This window comes from Aptenodytes forsteri, unplaced genomic scaffold (genome assembly GCF_000699145.1).
Source record: "Aptenodytes forsteri isolate BGI_AS27 unplaced genomic scaffold, ASM69914v1 Scaffold471, whole genome shotgun sequence".
Lineage (NCBI taxonomy): Eukaryota > Metazoa > Chordata > Aves > Sphenisciformes > Spheniscidae > Aptenodytes > Aptenodytes forsteri.
In genome coordinates, this window is record NW_008795862.1 from 423923 (window position 1) to 444118 (window position 20196).

The window sequence follows — 20196 nt, forward strand, 5'->3', positions numbered from 1 at the left end:
ATGAAATCCTAGCACCTCTGTCAGTGGGTGTTAGCCTCTTACACCACTGACATAATTCTGTAAATCTGTCCTCATTTTTTGAAGTTAATGCTTTTACTTGGGGTTAACTTGTAGCTTTCATGAAACAACAGATGTTCAACAATGTGCTTACATTCTTTTTCTTTTCTTTTTTTTCATGTAGTCAGTAGCTTCAGACCCCTTCGCCTCCTCTTTTGGAGGGGTGGGATTCTCAGATGACCCTTTCAAAAGCAAATCAGACACACCAGCGTTACCACCGAAGAAAAATGTCCCTCCACGACCCAAGCCACCCAGTGGTAAGGAGGTTTTCTTTTTTTAATAGCCAGTTCCCCCCAATTTTCTGTATATTATTGGACATAAGGACAAGTTGACAGTCTTCTATATCATTATCTTATATATCAACCATGGAGGAAGGTATGAGATTATCAGTAAATTGGCAGAAACTGTTAGTAAACCAGACTGGAACTCTTCAGACTGGAAAACAGATGATTAGGGAGTGGTATGACAGATCTGTAAAATGACTTGTGGCAGGGAAAAACGGGGAAAAAAATTTCTTTTCCAAGTAGGCAACAAATGAGATTAGTAAATGGCACCTTCAAAATAAACAATTAGGTTTATTTTTATACAATAGTCTAAATTTAGGATTTTTTTTTTTTTTTGGCCAGAGAATATGGTGAATGCAAAAAGTTTAAATGGGCTTAAAAAAGAACTAGATAATTCTTAGAAGAAAAATCCAACAGGGGCAACAGGGTCTACCAAGCGCCAGAGTACTCTCTCTGGTTCCTGTCTTGCTGAATGTCTGCAAGGTAGACTGAAGTATGGCTGTATCTTTACCTTGTTTTGATGTTCTTCCTGAGGCATCTGCCACTAGATACTAACAAGAACAGGGTACAGGGTTAGACAGACTTGTCCTGATCTGTCCAGGTATGATCAGTCTTGTATTCATGCATTGCTGCATTAATTAAATATAAAACACTTTCTGAATATATGGCTCGTTCCTGCTTCAAGTCCATTATGTATGGAAATTCTTAAGAGATGTATGAATCTCCTGAATTGAAAATAAGATCTCTTTTAATGGAGATTCAACTTCTGCTTGTTCGCCCTCCCTAGAGTTGATTTTCAAAATATTCAGATACCAGTGAAACTGTTTTAAGAACTGAAGCTGCTTAGAGCTGTTAGTTTCAAGTCTCCTTTTAACAACAGTGGTATAGTTCAGTTAATACTAGCAGTGAACATTTAGTTGGCTCAAAAAAAAGCTGGATTCTGCTTATGAATAGGCACATAATTTTGCACCAAACATGTGGGTCAACATCTAGTATTTTCATGTATCCACTAACAGTATGTTAGGAAGCATAATACAAAGAAAACAGATCCGTTATTAATGTCTCCCTGTCTAAATATGTGGATTGTGTACCCTTCTGCTGTTGCATTTTGGAGCAAAGCATGCACCCTGCACCCATCCTGTTTATAACAGGTATTGTTGATCTGTCTGGTTTTGCAAACTAGCAAGACGTATGCTAGAACTAGCTCCTTGGATAAACGTGAAAAGTGCTTTCTATTACCGGGGTATCCTGAAGATGTCATTAACTGTCCCATAGATTGATCCAAGGTTTGGACAATACTGTATAATACAGTAGACTTATAAGCAGGCCATGCAGCAGCATTAGTTTGTTACTATTACTATGATTTTATTGCTCAAGAGATGATGATGCACACTAAAACCCTGAAATCAAATGATGAGGTTCTGCGTAGGTGAGTATTGATGAAAATTTGTCAGGATATGCTCTAGGATTGTGGAAAAGTTCTGGAAGCGGTCTGTTCCATGCTTGCTTTGTGTAAATATTTTCTACTACTGAGGTACTAGAGAGCCTTTAGTAAATAAAAAAACCCAAAACATAATATGTAATGTTGACAAATATGAACTAACAGGACACAAATGAATAAAAGCAGAAATACAAAAGCTGAAGGTAGTCTTATTTGCCTTTGTGAATGATGTTATTTTTCTTTCTTTATTTGGTTTTCAAGGAAAGTGTGTAAGTGGCCATCTTTCTCTTTTTAAGAAATGTCTACATCAAATAATTTAGTGTTTAATGGGCCTATATAAAGTTGAATGAGTCAAACAAATACTAAATATACCTATATTATCTCTTTCATGTGGTTTCTTTCTATTACTTGTTCGAAACATGATTATTCCTAGCAAATACAGTGTAATAGTAGCAGCAGAGATGAGAAATACATGCCCTAGGATTGGCTCACCTACATGGGTTTTTTTTTTATTTATGTCTCTTCATTCCCTCTTTTGTGCACATCGAGGAATTTTGGAGAACATCTAGCTTTAATAATTTGTTTTGAATTTAGACGTGTGCACTCAGCCTTTAATCAGTCTTCTAAAAAAATTTTGTTTAAATGCGTACCTTCCCCTCTTCTTGGGAGAGACAATATTTGTCAGGTTCCGCTGCAAGCAAACGTTGTTATGATAAAATAGACTGAGGAGGAAACAAGACAGGGTTTTTTTTAAAGCAAATGAGCCTCATGTGCTTATGCAGTTATACTCCTCCCTTCCTTCCACAACTAAGGCAATCTTCAGTGGTTACTTAAAGCATGAGAAATTATATAGTAATATACTGCGATTCTAGCAAGAGATACAGGCGTACAAGTGTGTGTTAGAAATGGGAACGCTGCTCAGAAAACAAACAACAGACAAGAAACTTCCGTTGTTTCTTACCTTTCTCATTGGTCTGTTTAATTAAAAAACAACTAGGTGATAAAGATCTTGCTGAAGGATGAATAAACGCTAGACGAATCTGTAATTTGCCTTTCTGTTCCCAGTTTGTAGTCTTTTTACTAAAACTGTTCTTTCTGTTGGGGGGGATTTTTCACATTGAAAAGCACTTGTATGGTTGGCTTGCATTTTGTTAGGCAGGTGCAATGAAGATCTAACGTAAGGCTTTACTTGTCCTCAACGCTCTGCAGTCAAGTAGAAAATACTAATAAATATTTTTGCAGAGCATTGAAAGCTGTCTGATTTCCCAAGTAGTTGTGGATAGGGGAAACTAGCAAAATCCACCAGGGATTGTTCCCGATTCAGTGCTTTTCTATATGCAAAGTTTTTTTAGGAGTTACGGGACATGCAAGCGTTATCTGATCGATCCATGGAGGTATTGCAGGGTGTCCTGGAGGATCAGGGTGTGGCCACAGTGTGCCACAGTTCCCTTCTTGCCCACGTGTCTATGTTTTGTCAAGATGAATGAGGAGTTGTGCATCAGGTCTCATTTCTTCACGAAGACAAAGGCAGAGCGAACCTTTGGAACTGAACACGGGGCCAGGGAAACACTTCAGACATTGCCTCTGTTTACCATTTAGTGATGGTCAGATCAAAAGGCCTTCAGATGTACCTGGAAAAACCTGTAAAAGGAATATGTAGTTCAGATTAGCTGCTCTCATATAAAGGCTCTGGAGACATTTTTCATAACATGCTTAAGGGAACTTCTCTGCTACTGCCAGCTTTGTCAGCAGCAGGATTGCAGTGGGTAATCATTGTCTGGCCTTATAAATCCTGACCTGTTTGCTGGCTGCTTGTAAAGTGAAGATTGGTTGGTTTGGTTTTAGTTGGTGTTCTGGTTTTTTTTCAAAGCTTGGACGTTGGGAAGCAGCTATGATCTGCTGACTGTATCAGCAGATACTTCAGTTCACAGTTGTCTGTGGTTGTTACTATCTGGCAAGGATAGGCAAACACTTACTGCGTGGCATGGATTAGACACCCTTGAGATCCCTATCTTTCCCTACTCGAAAACTAAGGTTAAGAGAGGGGATGACAATCATGAGATTATTTCCTTAAAGTTGTATCTTAGGCTGAATCTCAGGCTTATGCTTGTTCTGTTCTTCATAAATCATTTTCCTTTTTTGTCACTCCTTTTTGAACCGGTGTCTTTCAAGATCTTTTAGATGTTACAGAGTCTTAGACTGATCCTTGCTTGGTCCAAGAGAAATTCCATATGCTTGTTTTTCTGATTAAATGCTCTCTTGTGTTTTTTCAATATGACTATTTAAAGGTAAAGTGCAGAATCTTTAAAGAGAATTGGAGGAAGACTAATAAATCAGTGAATAAAAATAGAGAATGACAAGGAGACAGAAGCAGCAAGCCTGGATACCAGTATACATCAAAGCTCCAACATATCTGTTAATGTGCAAAGATTTGAAAAATCAGTATCTCTGTCCCTTACCTGGTTTAAGATTCTCATTTTAGATTGAGGAGGATGAGCTAAGAAAAAGCTCTTGAGCTCTTCTGACTGGACTGTTCTAATAAAAATCCCCAAGGGAGCATGTGCATGTTCTTTCTCTTCAGGAATGCGTTCATAGCCCATGAAGTTCCTACTGGACATTAGGTTTTGTACAGCTCCCCTGGGACTTGGCTGAAGTAATTTGATGTTCACCAGGTGGTACTGGAGAACTTGAAGGTTTCTTCGGAGGGAAGTGGAAGGTTTTCTCTATTTATTGATGCTGTATCTTGAATAATGCTCAAAAAGCACCAAAAAAATTTTCCAGATATAAACAGGCCTGTGCTTTGCATAATGGGCTATGATAAATGGAAAACAAGACAATATTAATTACTTACATTAACAAAAATAATAGTTATGTATATTGACATACTTAAGCAAAGGTGCCCTGTGATGGGGATCTAAATTCCAGTGCCAATTATTTTCTCAAGCTGTCCTAAAACATAGCTAAACCTTGTAGATTTATAAGTACATTTTATTTTCTGTCATAGAGGATTACCTGTAGTGTTCAGCACTACTGAACTTCTGGTTGCTTTATATTTCTTACACTAGTACCTGGGTTTTGTAGAATTTTCTTGTTGGAGAACATCTAGCTTTAATAATTTGTTTTGAATTTAGACGTGTGCACTCAGCCTTTAATCAGTCTTCTAAAAAAATTTTGTTTAAATGCGTACCTTCCCCTCTTCTTGGGAGAGACAATATTTGTCAGGTTCCGCTGCAAGCAAACGTTGTTATGATAAAATAGACTGAGGAGGAAACAAGACAGGGTTTTTTTTAAAGCAAATGAGCCTCATGTGCTTATGCAGTTATACTCCTCCCTTCCTTCCACAACTAAGGCAATCTTCAGTGGTTACTTAAAGCATGAGAAATTATATAGTAATATACTGCGATTCTAGCAAGAGATACAGGCGTACAAGTGTGTGTTAGAAATGGGAACGCTGCTCAGAAAACAAACAACAGACAAGAAACTTCCGTTGTTTCTTACCTTTCTCATTGGTCTGTTTAATTAAAAAACAACTAGGTGATAAAGATCTTGCTGAAGGATGAATAAACGCTAGACGAATCTGTAATTTGCCTTTCTGTTCCCAGTTTGTAGTCTTTTTACTAAAACTGTTCTTTCTGTTGGGGGGGATTTTTCACATTGAAAAGCACTTGTATGGTTGGCTTGCATTTTGTTAGGCAGGTGCAATGAAGATCTAACGTAAGGCTTTACTTGTCCTCAACGCTCTGCAGTCAAGTAGAAAATACTAATAAATATTTTTGCAGAGCATTGAAAGCTGTCTGATTTCCCAAGTAGTTGTGGATAGGGGAAACTAGCAAAATCCACCAGGGATTGTTCCCGATTCAGTGCTTTTCTATATGCAAAGTTTTTTTAGGAGTTACGGGACATGCAAGTGTTATCTGATCGATCCATGGAGGTATTGCAGGGTGTCCTGGAGGATCAGGGTGTGGCCACAGTGTGCCACAGTTCCCTTCTTGCCCACGTGTCTATGTTTTGTCAAGATGAATGAGGAGTTGTGCATCAGGTCTCATTTCTTCACGAAGACAAAGGCAGAGCGAACCTTTGGAACTGAACACGGGGCCAGGGAAACACTTCAGACATTGCCTCTGTTTACCATTTAGTGATGGTCAGATCAAAAGGCCTTCAGATGTACCTGGAAAAACCTGTAAAAGGAATATGTAGTTCAGATTAGCTGCTCTCATATAAAGGCTCTGGAGACATTTTTCATAACATGCTTAAGGGAACTTCTCTGCTACTGCCAGCTTTGTCAGCAGCAGGATTGCAGTGGGTAATCATTGTCTGGCCTTATAAATCCTGACCTGTTTGCTGGCTGCTTGTAAAGTGAAGATTGGTTGGTTTGGTTTTAGTTGGTGTTCTGGTTTTTTTTCAAAGCTTGGACGTTGGGAAGCAGCTATGATCTGCTGACTGTATCAGCAGATACTTCAGTTCACAGTTGTCTGTGGTTGTTACTATCTGGCAAGGATAGGCAAACACTTACTGCGTGGCATGGATTAGACACCCTTGAGATCCCTATCTTTCCCTACTCGAAAACTAAGGTTAAGAGAGGGGATGACAATCATGAGATTATTTCCTTAAAGTTGTATCTTAGGCTGAATCTCAGGCTTATGCTTGTTCTGTTCTTCATAAATCATTTTCCTTTTTTGTCACTCCTTTTTGAACCGGTGTCTTTCAAGATCTTTTAGATGTTACAGAGTCTTAGACTGATCCTTGCTTGGTCCAAGAGAAATTCCATATGCTTGTTTTTCTGATTAAATGCTCTCTTGTGTTTTTTCAATATGACTATTTAAAGGTAAAGTGCAGAATCTTTAAAGAGAATTGGAGGAAGACTAATAAATCAGTGAATAAAAATAGAGAATGACAAGGAGACAGAAGCAGCAAGCCTGGATACCAGTATACATCAAAGCTCCAACATATCTGTTAATGTGCAAAGATTTGAAAAATCAGTATCTCTGTCCCTTACCTGGTTTAAGATTCTCATTTTAGATTGAGGAGGATGAGCTAAGAAAAAGCTCTTGAGCTCTTCTGACTGGACTGTTCTAATAAAAATCCCCAAGGGAGCATGTGCATGTTCTTTCTCTTCAGGAATGCATTCATAGCCCATGAAGTTCCTACTGGACATTAGGTTTTGTACAGCTCCCCTGGGACTTGGCTGAAGTAATTTGATGTTCACCAGGTGGTACTGGAGAACTTGAAGGTTTCTTCGGAGGGAAGTGGAAGGTTTTCTCTATTTATTGATGCTGTATCTTGAATAATGCTCAAAAAGCACCAAAAAAATTTTCCAGATATAAACAGGCCTGTGCTTTGCATAATGGGCTATGATAAACGGAAAACAAGACAATATTAATTACTTACATCAACAAAAATAATAGTTATGTATATTGACATACTTAAGCAAAGGTGCCCTGTGATGGGGATCTAAATTCCAGTGCCAATTATTTTCTCAAGCTGTCCTAAAACATAGCTAAGTCTTGTAGATTTATAAGTACATTTTATTTTCTGTCATAGAGGATTACCTGTAGTGTTCAGCACTACTGAACTTCTGGTTGCTTTATATTTCTTACACTAGTACCTGGGTTTTGTAGAACTTTCGTGTAATTAAGAATAAAAAAAGCCTGAAAGAACTGATGCACTGAAACCTGTCAGTTAAAATGTTTTTTGTAGGTTCTCACAGATTAACAATTATGTTTTCTGCCGTGAGCTGCAGATTGAAATCAGTCAGAGTTCACCGCTTACTAGTTTCTAGGTAAAAGTTGTTGATTACAAAAAGAGAGAAACAGATTTTTTTTTTCTCTTTTTTCTTTTTTTTTCCTCCCCCCCAAGACTGGCGTTGCTGATCAGGCTTTTGATGGAATGGATTGGGTTATAAGTAAAATTCAATGCTCTAGTGCTTTGATCGTGGGACCTACTGCTTTTGCCCCACCCTTACCACTTCCTTTAAATGCAGCACCATGCATTCCACATTGCGGTTATAACAGTACTGTTAACCAGTGATATTAGTGGAAGAACCTTCACCACTAACCAGTGTGTAACCTTCAACCTCTTCTAAATTTTTATTGCTTGCTTATAGTGGTTTTGACCTTTTTAACCTTGAAAGAATATAAAAGTCCTAAAAATGCAGGAAGAAAATGTACTTTCCAATTTCAGTGTGCTTTCTTCTTGCAGTGATTATTTAATAAAACCAATTATTTATATCTCTCTAGCTCTTTTTAGCCTGTGTAAACGTTACGGTTTATATTAAATATATTGTATATTAGTGACTAATAGAGGTGGTGGGTATTGTATTAATAATGAACTACTTCAATGCTAATGTACTTTTAAAAATTCAGTTTTTCTTTGGGATGCCAATACATAAATAGCAGAAAAATATCATGTAACTTGGAATTCAAAGGACTACATATTGAATTCATCCCACGTACAAAAGAAATTAGTGGATTTATTTAGCTTCTATTTGAAATACAGGTATTAAAACAAATTATATTGGGAAATTATTATTCCAGACTGCACACAGTTTGTCAAAGAACTTTGGCTTTGGTTTTCAATCCATTTATTCTTTGTAGCTCTGATGTATGATGGCAACTGAATTTATAAATTGGCATTTCAGAGGTTAGTGGTTAACACCTCTGTGTTTGAGTTAAGGACTTCGATTCCATTCTCACATTGTTTTTGTGACTGGTAGTGGTTTTGAAATGTCAAAATATTGGAAAAAATCTTGAGAAGACAGAATAGGGGGCTAACCAGCCTGCCTTGAATTAGGAAGTGTGATTCTAATCCCTCGGAGATGCCTGGCTTGTGTGGAGCCCCAGAAAACCTCAGTGCAAGCACAAAGGTTTGCACAGTATTTAATGTGAGTGTCTAGAAATTATTACAAAATAATAGTAATGTTATTGATAATGAATTTAACCAGCCAAGGTGTTAGGGTTCAGTATTTTTACCAAATCACAAATTGCAAAACCGCTAGATGTATTTGGCCGTCCACCAATGAAGTCAGAAAAGGCCCCTACTGACTTAAGGAAAATCTGACTGATCAATTCCTACTTTTTTCATCTTGCCAGTTGGCAGATAAAGAGAAATGATATCTGAACCTGTTGATGGCTTAAAAAAAATGAAAAGGGGTCAGGACTTTAAGATCTATTAAAGATCTATTAAGATCTTCAGGATCTTAGTATTTTATTGAACTAATCTGAAAACTCTCTTAGCTGTGATGCATGTTGTAATCCATCATCTACAGAAATAATAATTCCCTAGTTTTGGGTGAGGATGCTTTGCTCTTTCCTCACAAGTGTGGTTGCTGGAGAAGGTTGTTGTCAGCTCCAAAGAAGCTAGAAATGCAAGAAAATTTAACAGCCAACTCATAGAGCAGCTTTCCATTCCGCTCATGTGTTGCATGGACCTTGCAAGGTAAATTTAAGATAGATTTGACCACTAAGTGCTCGTGATTAAGAACGTATACTGAAAGAAAATACTCTGAAGACAATTTGACTTCAGAGCATTAGTGAGTGGGTACCCAGATGTGGTATGCACACATATCCCAGGCTTACCTGAACCAGGATTGTCTAACTAGAAGCTTTTGAGCTTGATTCACTCTGTGGGATGTCTGTTGCACCCTTTGAACCATTTTATGTGCCTCTTACTACTGCTGCACATGATCAGATGCTTAATGCTGTCAGCCACCACTATGCTTGCACAAATCAGAAGGGCAGTGCAAGCAGCTCACGGGAAGGCGATGTTTGTACAGCCCTGTTCTGCTGCTGTCTTCCTTTGTATTTGATGCTTCCTCCTCCTTTATGTCAACGACAAATATAGTTCTTTTTCGTATGTGTCACTTCTCTAAATCTAAGGCGTTTTATGATTTATCTGTTTTTACCATTTTAGACTTACTTTTCATCTATAAAGCAGTACAAGAGCACTGTCAGTTCACATTGACCTCATACTGACAGTTGTCAGTGAGGAAAAAAGAGCATAGGTCTCTGATACTTTTTGAATTGGACATGTAAATGTTGTTTTAGTAGTGTTTGTTTGCCTATGCTGTGTTTTCAGTGTCTCAATTAGATGAAAATTAAGACTTCACAGTTTGTTCGGTATCTTGCTTAAAAAAACATGCAAACCAAAGCCTGAATGCTTTGTTGTGTGCACTTACTGGTTTCATTTCTTGAAAGAAAATTGTCTTATGAATACTTAGTATTTAAACACGTCACGTTTTTGTGGCCATTCTTTTTGACCTGCACCATGTACAACGTCCCCAGGATATGAATTTGTATAGAAATTTGCTCTGTGTATTTAGTGAGATAATTTTAAGAAGAAGGAAGCCATGTTAGGTATAATAGATGTAATCAGGAGTTATGAACAAAAGAAAGAATTATATTAAGCAATCAGAAAAAACGTAAAATAATTCCCTTGCATTTATTTGCATGGGCATATTCAAGTTGTGGGGATCAATCATTTGGTCTAGAGGAGAGTAGAGAGTTCTGTTCTTTATTCATTACGTGATCACAGGAGTACAGGAGTGTGATGTTTATTTCTGAGTGGTACCACACACCTGTTTCCGTAGAGCTTCTTGGGTACCCAGGGTTATTCACAAGTAGCACAGTGCCTGTTTACCTTTATTTTTTCCTCATCTGCAGCTGAGAGTGAAAAATTCAGCCTCAAAGTTTGTGACTGACAGGAGAACTTTTTTTATTTTTTCATGCTTTCTAGAAGACTTGACAGTTGCATTAGAACACAGGCATCCCTTGTTGTGTAGGATAAATGACTCATGGGTGGAGCACCTGCCCAGCCGCAAACTAAAAATTCCATTCACGCTCTGATTCTGTTGTTTATGCAGGTCTCTCACAGTAAAGATATTTCAGTACCAATTGTTGAAAGAGGTTGTTCAGAATCTGTTTCAGAACAGATTGTTAGGCTGAATGTATAACGACTTTTCTAACCTCACCTTTCAAGGAGTTTGCAGTTTTCAGAATATTAAGCTAAGGTTTTCAGAGTTAGGAGCTAGCTCAAGGTGCGAATTTTGCAAATATTAAGCAAAAACAGTTTCGAGGTTTTTTTGCATAGGAAAAAATCTTACTTCTGTTACTAAAAATATATATTGTGATTTTGTGCAAAGAGCTTTATCGCGAAACAGTTGAGCTTGAAATACAGTGCAGAAATAGCCCCTGTTGAGGACAAATACCTTTGAGTGCTCTGTAGCAAAGTGGTTTTGATTTAACTAACCTTCAAGCACATTTTGAAAACTAGTAATAATTGTTCTCTTAAGTTCCTAAAGTTCACAGTTTATGAAAGTTTTGTTCTGCAGCAGTGGAAGAGCTGGATGATTTAACAGCGTGGTGAAAAACATGCTGAGTAAGTTAGGAATGATACATAAATTTGGTAAAGTGCCAAGAGAAAGACGTGCTGGGAGGCACCTTACATACTGCACAGTCTCCGAAGTTTTCTAGAGTAATGCGTCCTCTGGCATATAAAAGAGGTGAGAGGTAGGAACCCTGGTATTTGGTATTGTATGTTCAAATATAATCACAGGTATGGACTTAACTCACACTATCAGTACTTATCCTATGTAGCACGACTCTGACTTCTTAAAGCATATTTTTCACTGTAGAAAGCTTCCTGGAAAGGACTGCTTGGTTAGTGACAGTTTAAAGTCGTGTCACCTCAACTCTGCCCTGTTTGCCTGTGAGCATGCATAATCCAGTCTTCCAACCCATGAAAACATGCTGCTTCTCATAATTCAGTAAAATACTCTTCTAAGCAGAAAGATAGGACCATCGTTGAAGCATAGAATATGGACAAAACTATAAATGTTTCACTTCGTTGTTTCATTGTTGATATCTTGTAATTCAGTAAGACAAATTCTGTTATTGCATCCTACCAGTGAGATTATATTTGCCTTGAACTGTAGATCTCAACTCTAAAGTTTGCTGTGGGGCATGAAGTTAGAGAAACCCTTCGTATGGGTGGAGTTCACTATAAGTTAACAGCATTTACTGTGGTAAACCATTTTATTCATCATCTCTTCTTGCTGAAGTGAGTCCTCGGTGTGGTTTGGGTGCACCACTTGGGTAACTGCTGAAACTGCTGTGGTTTCAGAATAGGACCTGTTTTGCTTTTTTCTGAACTTTTTTCCCCTGAAACTATTAGCAGAAAAATCAAATAAGTAAGGGTTACAACTGTTAGCCTGCAGTTTCGTACTGCCATACCTCAAAAACGATGAGCAGTATCATGTAAAAACGTACCATTTTCCAGTGAATGCAAGATTAATGCAATCTCAGTTACTACTAAGAGTATATTTTGCAATATTAGGATTTTACCAATGTCCTTCAGTTCAGTTGGTGACTTTTTAATGTGGTTTGGGTATTTTTGCTTTACATTATGGAAGTACTGTACCCACAGCCTTGACATACTCAACATGGGAATACAAAAATCTTTGCATACTTAAGTATGCACTTACCCCACTGGGACATTCACACTTGGTGTAAGCCAGCAAGGAAGTCAGAAAGATAATTCTGGTGGTGTTGTTACTAATTTGTGGCCAATAAATGAGTAAATTTGAACATCTAACTGAACCAAACAAACTTCTGCCAGGCCTCAAAACCATGTTTGCTGAGTGTGGCAGGATAAAACAAACTGTAAGCAACATACAAAGTGTAGTGAAAGAGGGCTCGTTGAGGACTCTGTCATGAGTGCCAGGATTGGCGTATTCAGCATGGGCACTGCCCTTAAAATTGCTCTGCAAGAAATAAACCTGATTTTATAAGGGTTTCCCTCTTTCACCTTTTCTTCAAAATAACAAAATTAAAGCCCTGTTCTATTCTTAAACACAAAAAAACTGAAGAAAATGGCACTCGGGACATAAAATGAAAAATTTCAATATTATAAGCAGTAACTCTAGTATTCATGGTGACATTTCCTCTACAGCAAAGTTATTCTTTGTGATCTATTGTGAAGATGAAGCACGAGAAACCCCGATGCTCTCTGTGTACGTTCTGAAACCACTAGGAAGATTAAACAGGCCACCTAGAAAAAACAGATTTGCTGAGCAAAGAAGTTGCAAACCCTGCGTTTGTATTAACAGTCACCAATTCCACAAAGTGGTTTCAGCAACAGAAAATTTAACCTAAGAAAATGGCAGCTTAAAATGGGTCATTTTTGCCTCTATCAATCAAAATTGGTTTGGGGCAATATAGGGTAAGGGATACGAGGGGGCATTTGCTTGCTAGTGACTGGCAATAGAGGAAGGAGAAAAAAATATAGAGGGCTCTTGTTTTGTCTTGACCTTAAATTAGAAATGCAGATACTTTAATTCTCTTTGTAATTTAAAACAATTTAAAATAATTTGCTCTTTTATCTGGAGAATTACATACAAAATGCTGAGTTACTCATCTCTTACCAGGTTTGCTTAGTTCCCTAACACTGCATAGCTGTGACTGAAGGTAAGATCTCCTAAAGGCCATGGTGACGAGCTGGATGTAAATGCAGCAGTCCGTTTCAGAAAACAAAACGTGGCCTCTGTGGATAGGAAAGGCACTTTGAAACTGTGGTGAAGGAGGGTCCATGCTTGCGGGGAGAGCAAATGCTGCTGGTATTTCCTGTACGTTTTGTCACTTCCTTCCATGGAGGACAAATCACTGGTCTGATCTGCCTGTCTTTAGAAGTCCCACATGTGGTTGCTAATATGGGTATCTGTATATCCTTGCCACATCTGTTAACCAGGATGGAGCACGTACTGAACCATGAAAAATAGTACTGGAGTGAACTTTAAGAGATCTCATTTATCCTCCAGCTTCAAGGCAGCTAAACCAGTGTGATTTCTAGAAACCGTTTCTCAAACCTCATGGACACGATGATGGAATGCAACAAGTTCCCTAGGCAGTCTTGAGAATTCTTAAACTTTAAAAATGTTACAGATTGTCTAATGTAAATCTCTCTTGGTAAAATCTAAATCCATTAGCCTTTTTCTTGATGGAAGATTTACCTACAGGACTATGATCCCCTTGAATACTCTTAAGACTGAACAAATCCAGTTGTATCTCCTACTGCATGTGTCTTGTTTCCTACACCTCTTCCTGTCTGCTTGTTCAGCTGTGGACTTTCTTGCTTCACATTTCCCCTGAAGCGCAGTGCCTGCAGGTGGTCACTGTATTGCATCTGAGGCCCAAGTATGATGTTGGCACTGAGATAAGAGACTGCACGATTCCTTCAGCTGCCCTGTAAATCTGTGCCTGGCTGAGTTTGAGGACTATAGGCCCCTGCACGCCGTGCAATCATTAAGGAGGTGCCGCCAGCACGGTGCGGAGCCTGCTGAAGGCAGAGGGCTGTATGTCTGGCAAGCTGAGTGCAAGGGAGGATGGACGTTTGGCCGGTCCCTGGGATAGGAGAGGCTGAGCTGTGATTTAACGGCAGGTGAAGGCAGGCTGCTGGACAGGTTATTTATTTAGTGCAAGTTTGCTGATCTTTATTTCTCTTTGACAAATGAGGATTTCCACAGATTTGAGCAAATTTTACGAAGTTCACGAGCAACTACCGAAGTGCCTTCTTAAAAGCTCTCAGGCTATGTCTTAGACATGCCAAGTACATACTCTGAAATTTGGGGGTTCAACTCCATTTCTCTGTGCTTTCCTAGTATGCGTATCCTGATGTGAATAAATTATAAGATTCCTATTAAATTATAGTTCAAAGAAGTGGGCGTTTCAAAAAAGATAGCTTTATTAATGCAAATATTATATGTAATTCAGGTTATTATGTAGGAAATTGTAAATATTTGTTTCTTTTAAAAATGTTTCTGGATTTTCCTTTATCGTTTGTCAAGTACACATTATAATCAGGATTGTTCATCCAAGGAGTATTTTCCCTGGAGGCTAGATTGTGTACCTGTCAGGAGCAGTCTTTTTTTTTTTTTTTTTTTAAGAGAAAAAAAAAATTGCATTTGTCTGTTTAGTTATGTGACCTAACAAAATAGTACTTTTTGCAAGGGGAATTAACCATTGAGGTTCTAATTGCAACAAATAAAATATACAACCATTATTTATGAGCATCCACAATAGTTCCTGTGATTTCATTTGTTATTGGGGTGGAATATAAGAACAAGCAGTCACCTACAAAAGGTGGGTTGCACAGCAAGCACCCCAGAACAAGGTGATTTCTTAAGCAGTCTCTTTTCCCTTGTACATGTGGTGGTAAAAGGATAAACCGGTTCCAGGAGAAAAAAAAAGCCAGAATGCATGCATTCTGTAAAGTCACAGATAAGTTACTATTTATTTCTTTTTAATAGGAATAATTATTTGTCTTTAGTGATATATATATATATTTTTAAGTATTTTGTCTTTTATATAATCCCAAACTTAAACTTGAAATGTCTCTAATCCTGGAAAATGAACTAAAGTCATACTTGTCAAATTCTTCTAATCAAATGTCTTTATATTGGGTTTTATCATTTAAAGTCTTGATGGTATTAATATTGCAGTATGTATAAGTAAGATAATAGATCCATTTAAATAAAACAACTGTTTGAGATGATTTGCATTGAGAAATGAGTACCATTATATTTGGTGAAATTTTAAACCACCCAGGAAGAATGGATGATGCTAAAGTGTATCAGCACAGTTTCCTATTTAAGGGGTTTGCATTGTCCATGGTAAGTAACTTCTCTTTTTCTCCTTTTGTTTGTTTTTTTTTTCCTAAACTTTCCAGGTAAAAGTACTCCTGTAAGCCACCTTGGGTCTTCAGATTTTCCCAAGCCCCATGATCCATTCCAGCCATTTGGGGCTGACAGCAGTGACCCGTTTCAAAGTAAAAAGGGGTTTGGGGACCCATTTAGTGGAAAAGATCCATTTGCTCCCTCCTCTTCAAGTAAAACTTCTAAAGACTCTTCCTTGGGGTTTGCAGACTTCAGCTCTGTAAGTTAAGTTCATTGTCTCTGAGCAAACCACTTTCCGCTCTGCTTGCAGCAATCTATTGGGTTTTTGTTTTAACTGCAAACCTACTGTTCACTGGCTTCTGTCTCTTAGTACCTTCATGCTGTCCTCATTGTTTTTGTATTAATATTTCTGTAATAAAAAGGCGTTATTTCAATAAAAAAGAAATTTCATACTAAATTTTAAAGGGTTTACTTGCATTTAAATTATTTTAGTACAGTGTGCCTTTACTCACAAATTCTTTGTAGCAGAATCTGTGTATTGTTTTTGTTGCATGAAGGCTATTTTGTAAACCGATTTTTGGGAGCCAATGATGTAAAGATTCAAAAACAATTGTTGAAAACATTTATATAGCGATTTCACCATATCCTGAGAAGCAAATCCTTAAAGGGAAAGACTCCGTAAAGTATTTGTAATTGTTTGTGAAAAAAGTTCTGACAATCCTGTCGCAATGTTTGCTGTATACAATGGAATGTGGTCATAAAGATACATATACGAGACAGAGATTGAAAATTTAGCTGTTGAATTTTGTTCCAATTACTGATATTGTAGAAAAGCCCTTGTTAGACAAAGAAAACAAAATTGTTTTGTAGAACCAGTATAGAAACGTCCATACTGCACTCCAAAAGACAGGATCAGAAGGTTTGAAAGCAAAGCCAAGTACCCATTCATTAAAAATACCAGGGTTTCTAAAAGCCTGGCTTTGTTTTTAGTGCTGGCAGGTATGTTATTGAATTGGAAATCATTGTAAATGTAGTAGTAGTGTGGTTCTTACTGCTTCCATGAGTAGATAGAAATCTGTTCCACCCACAGCCTCAGGCTTCTTCCTCCTTTCATGTGTTTTTGTTCTGTTACATTGCCATGCAGTAAAATTGCCAACTTAATCTGTTACTTAACTCTGATGGACACAGTTCAGTGTTCAACAAGTGGAGATCTTTAAGCTGAATCTTCCAGATTGCTTATTTTTAATGTTTTTTTCCCCCTAGTTATTAGTTAATAGTAAATGTGTATCACTTTCCTATTTGGTATTGTTAGTTGAGGTCATCTGTGCATACTTTTAGCTGGCCTCAGTGCTTTTAATTTATCTATGATACCGAAGACGTCAAAGTTCAAGATATTATGTATGCTTTACCACAGTTAGTACTAGCCTGTTGAATTTGGACAGTTAAATTCTGTGATTGTATACAAAATGGTGACATTCTTAATAAAAATAAGACGCAAAACTTGCTTTATCTGCAGTTTCTTGAACATCTAATTTCTTCCTTCAATGAAAGACAAATAATGGAATGGAATGACTGTTACCTAACCACTGTCGTCTTACTTTACAGACTGCATTTCTTAAGTTAAAAGTGTGGCTTACACTGCGTGATTGTATCAAATGATTAACCAAAATCTCTGATCCCCATCCCAGTGGGTGCTCTAGTGTTAAATTTACTGTGCCATCAGGTTTGCAGGAGATGAGAGTAACTTTAGAAGATAAGGAAAAAGTAGGAAAAATGAGATCTCGAGCAGTAGCCACTTATAATTACCGTTAAGTGGCACTTCATCAAATGAAATGAATTTTTTTAATTGGTTTTGTGAATTGCTTTCTACTGCTATAAGAAAAAAAAAAAGTGGTAACAGAATTTGACTGAAAAGAGAGAGACTTTGATCCCTGTTCTTTTCAGTTTGTTGGGTGTTTTTTTTTTTGGCTTGCCTATAACACAATTATGTTGCTACACTTGATAATTCCTAATCCTTCTGTATGAAGTCTTAAGTGTACTGGTTACCTTGTAATCAGCAAGAATATTGTGCTTGTCTTTGCCTAACATTTGGGAAACTTTGTTCATAATGGAAATTAAAAGCAATTTTACTTACAGAAAGTTTTTTGACACACAATTTGAGTCCGTGGAATCTGAGAACAGAATCATAGAATCGTGTAGGTTTAAATAATTGAATAACCTGATTTTTAATTGGAATTCTTTACTGTTGCAAATAAATAACATGAGGACCTTCACTAGATTTTAGTAGCACTCTAGAAAAATTGGCTTTTTTTTTTTTTTGAGATACTGGCAAATTCATGCACCCAGAGTTTAAGTATACTCTCATTGCATTCTTAACTTTTCCGCTGGCATTAAATATGACTCGTTGGAACAAAACAAAGTCTTTTGGTAGCTCGTATTTCAGGTATTTCTAGGTTCCAGCTTCAGTTTACGGAACAACAAGAAAAGCAATCTTTCCACCAACAGAAAGCGTTTAAATTGCCAAGAAACAGAGCACTTAGAACTAAACTAAAATTTTTCTCTTAATATAAACTGGTAATTTAGTAAACACAAGTCAGTGTCGCTTTTTGTGTATTTGATTAGTTTGGCTGTAGTTTGCTGTTTCCCTCATTTATGCCTTGGGTCTAGCAAAAAAAAAAAAAAAAAAGAGGTTTTTAATGAAATGACAGATGTGTGATAGAGATTTATAGACTTCTTGAAACCTGGACATATGCAAAGAAATTGTTATTGTATTCAATGACTTGTGATTCAGCTACATTACCTTTTTATAGGCGATCTGTGCACGAATCCGTCGCATTAATGAACTATTGTGTATTTCACTATCTAATGGTCAGAGTTATGCTCCTCAAAATTTTACTTTATGCTAACCATTTGTAATAAGGCACATCCAGATTTGTTTCCAATGAATCACTCGCCTATTTTTCCCTTTTTTTTTTTTTTAACTCAGCACTTTTAACCACAAAAATATAACTTGCGTACCATAAACAAGTCATAATTGGGACTCTCATAAGCTTTGGAAGACTTATCCTAAGATGTAAGCTATATAAGTAAAACTGTTTTCTCAACATTTAAAAAAAAAAAGAGACCCCAGAGGGTTTGACCAAAGCTTATTGTATTTCTGAAAATAGTAACTGTTATTCTCCATCCCAGCTATATGATCTTTTTGAATTCTTGGAATAAGTGGAGAAGTCCTACTTCCATTTGAGTCCGTCTTTATCTTGAAAAAAATCATCTATTTAAAATCTTAGTGAGCTTTTAAATCTTAACCTGTCAGTTGACGTTATTTAAATGAGTAATGATAGTAGGTTTTCTTCATTTTAAAAGTCAAATATCATAAAATGTGTGGCACTTTTATTGTATTTCAGTAACACTGAATGCAAAGGTCCTCATCTAAATTTTGATGGCAATGAAAGCAGAAGTATTGTTTGAAGAAAAGTAGTTTTAAAATAGTTCTCTTCTTTTGCATCAAATCATCTGAAAAATCATATTGAGAGAAATAAAAGTGAGGAATTGTGAGCATCCCGGAGCACATAGATAAAGGATAATTTAACTAAATCAGGGGTAAATGAGAATTGGACTTGGGTTGAAGGAAATTCAAATAGATGCATTTATTTTAAAAGTATGAATTATAGATACAATGCAGAGTGGACAAGGCAGGGGTGGGGGCCATCACGTAGTATATAGGCAGAAAGTTGCCTTTAATACTCAGTTCAGTATTTCAAGCTTGTCCGGGAAGGTGTAGCCGTATCGGCTAGTGCAGTGGCGTGTTTTGCTGTGTTCAGAGTTACGATGTTGTGGACCACAGGGCAATTTTTGCAGTATACATTCAGCTGAAATTGAAACTATGAATTCCATGTAGTTTTCTCTTCCAGAAAAACCCCAAATAATATGTTTTCCTGAACGTTCAGAAAAAGATAGTACAAAGCAAATTTTAGAAGTGGGATATAATGCAAACATTTGCATGCAGCTGTGCAAATGCTTCTGTTAACATCATCCTCTGCAGCAAATGCTAAAATCAAACAGTAACGGGTTATATTTTAGTTTTAAATTGTTATGATTTCAATAAAATATTTTACTATTTTGTGCAAAAAGCTCAAACAAGTAAACTTTTGCATACTTCAATGGTAAATACCGGAATATACTTTTGGAATAGTTTTGCTGCAGTGTACTTAAATGTGTTTTGGGAAGCTCAAACAGGCTTAGAAGCTGAATGTTATAATGTGTTATATTTCCTTAGTGTTTTCTGCTGAAGTAAATTGGATTCTCTTACGTTATTTCTTCCTGGAAAAATTCTGCATGTATTTATGAACAGTAGCAGAAGCACTTCTTGTAACTTTTGACTTGGTGATGAAACTTCCCACAAATCAGCAGTCTCCAGAGTAATTATTAAAACCCCTCGCCCTTAGCAGGAAATACTACAATAAAACTCTCTGCAGTGGAGTGGCACAGGAGTAAATAACTCTTGGGTTTACCAGCTATTTACTATTCTTAAAAATGGATGTAGGTTGCTATGCTCCCAAACCACTAACGTGCTTTTTTTGTGTTTGTGGAGTTTTTGTTTGGCTCCAGTCCCCTGGCCATTTTCATACACAACTGAGACATGGATGCAGGGATGTGCAGCCCAGATGGGTTAGTTTCCTGGTGGGAGGAGGAAGAAATTAAGGAAATAAATTAAAGGATGAAATGAGGAAATCAGTGAGTGAATTTTTATC

General features: G+C 37.1%; 1 protein-coding gene across 1 annotated transcript in view; it reads left to right on the top strand.

Moving 5' to 3' along the window:
- EPS15L1 (epidermal growth factor receptor pathway substrate 15 like 1) overlaps positions 1-20196 on the top strand; it is a gene marked incomplete at its 5' end in the record, with an annotated part of 54673 nt that overhangs the window by 30470 nt on the left and 4007 nt on the right. Inside the window, 2 exons of the mRNA XM_009284039.2 lie at positions 182-314; positions 15499-15704. Of these exons, the coding sequence (XP_009282314.2) occupies positions 182-314; positions 15499-15704 (339 nt within the window). The remainder of the gene's footprint in view (positions 1-181; positions 315-15498; positions 15705-20196) is intronic.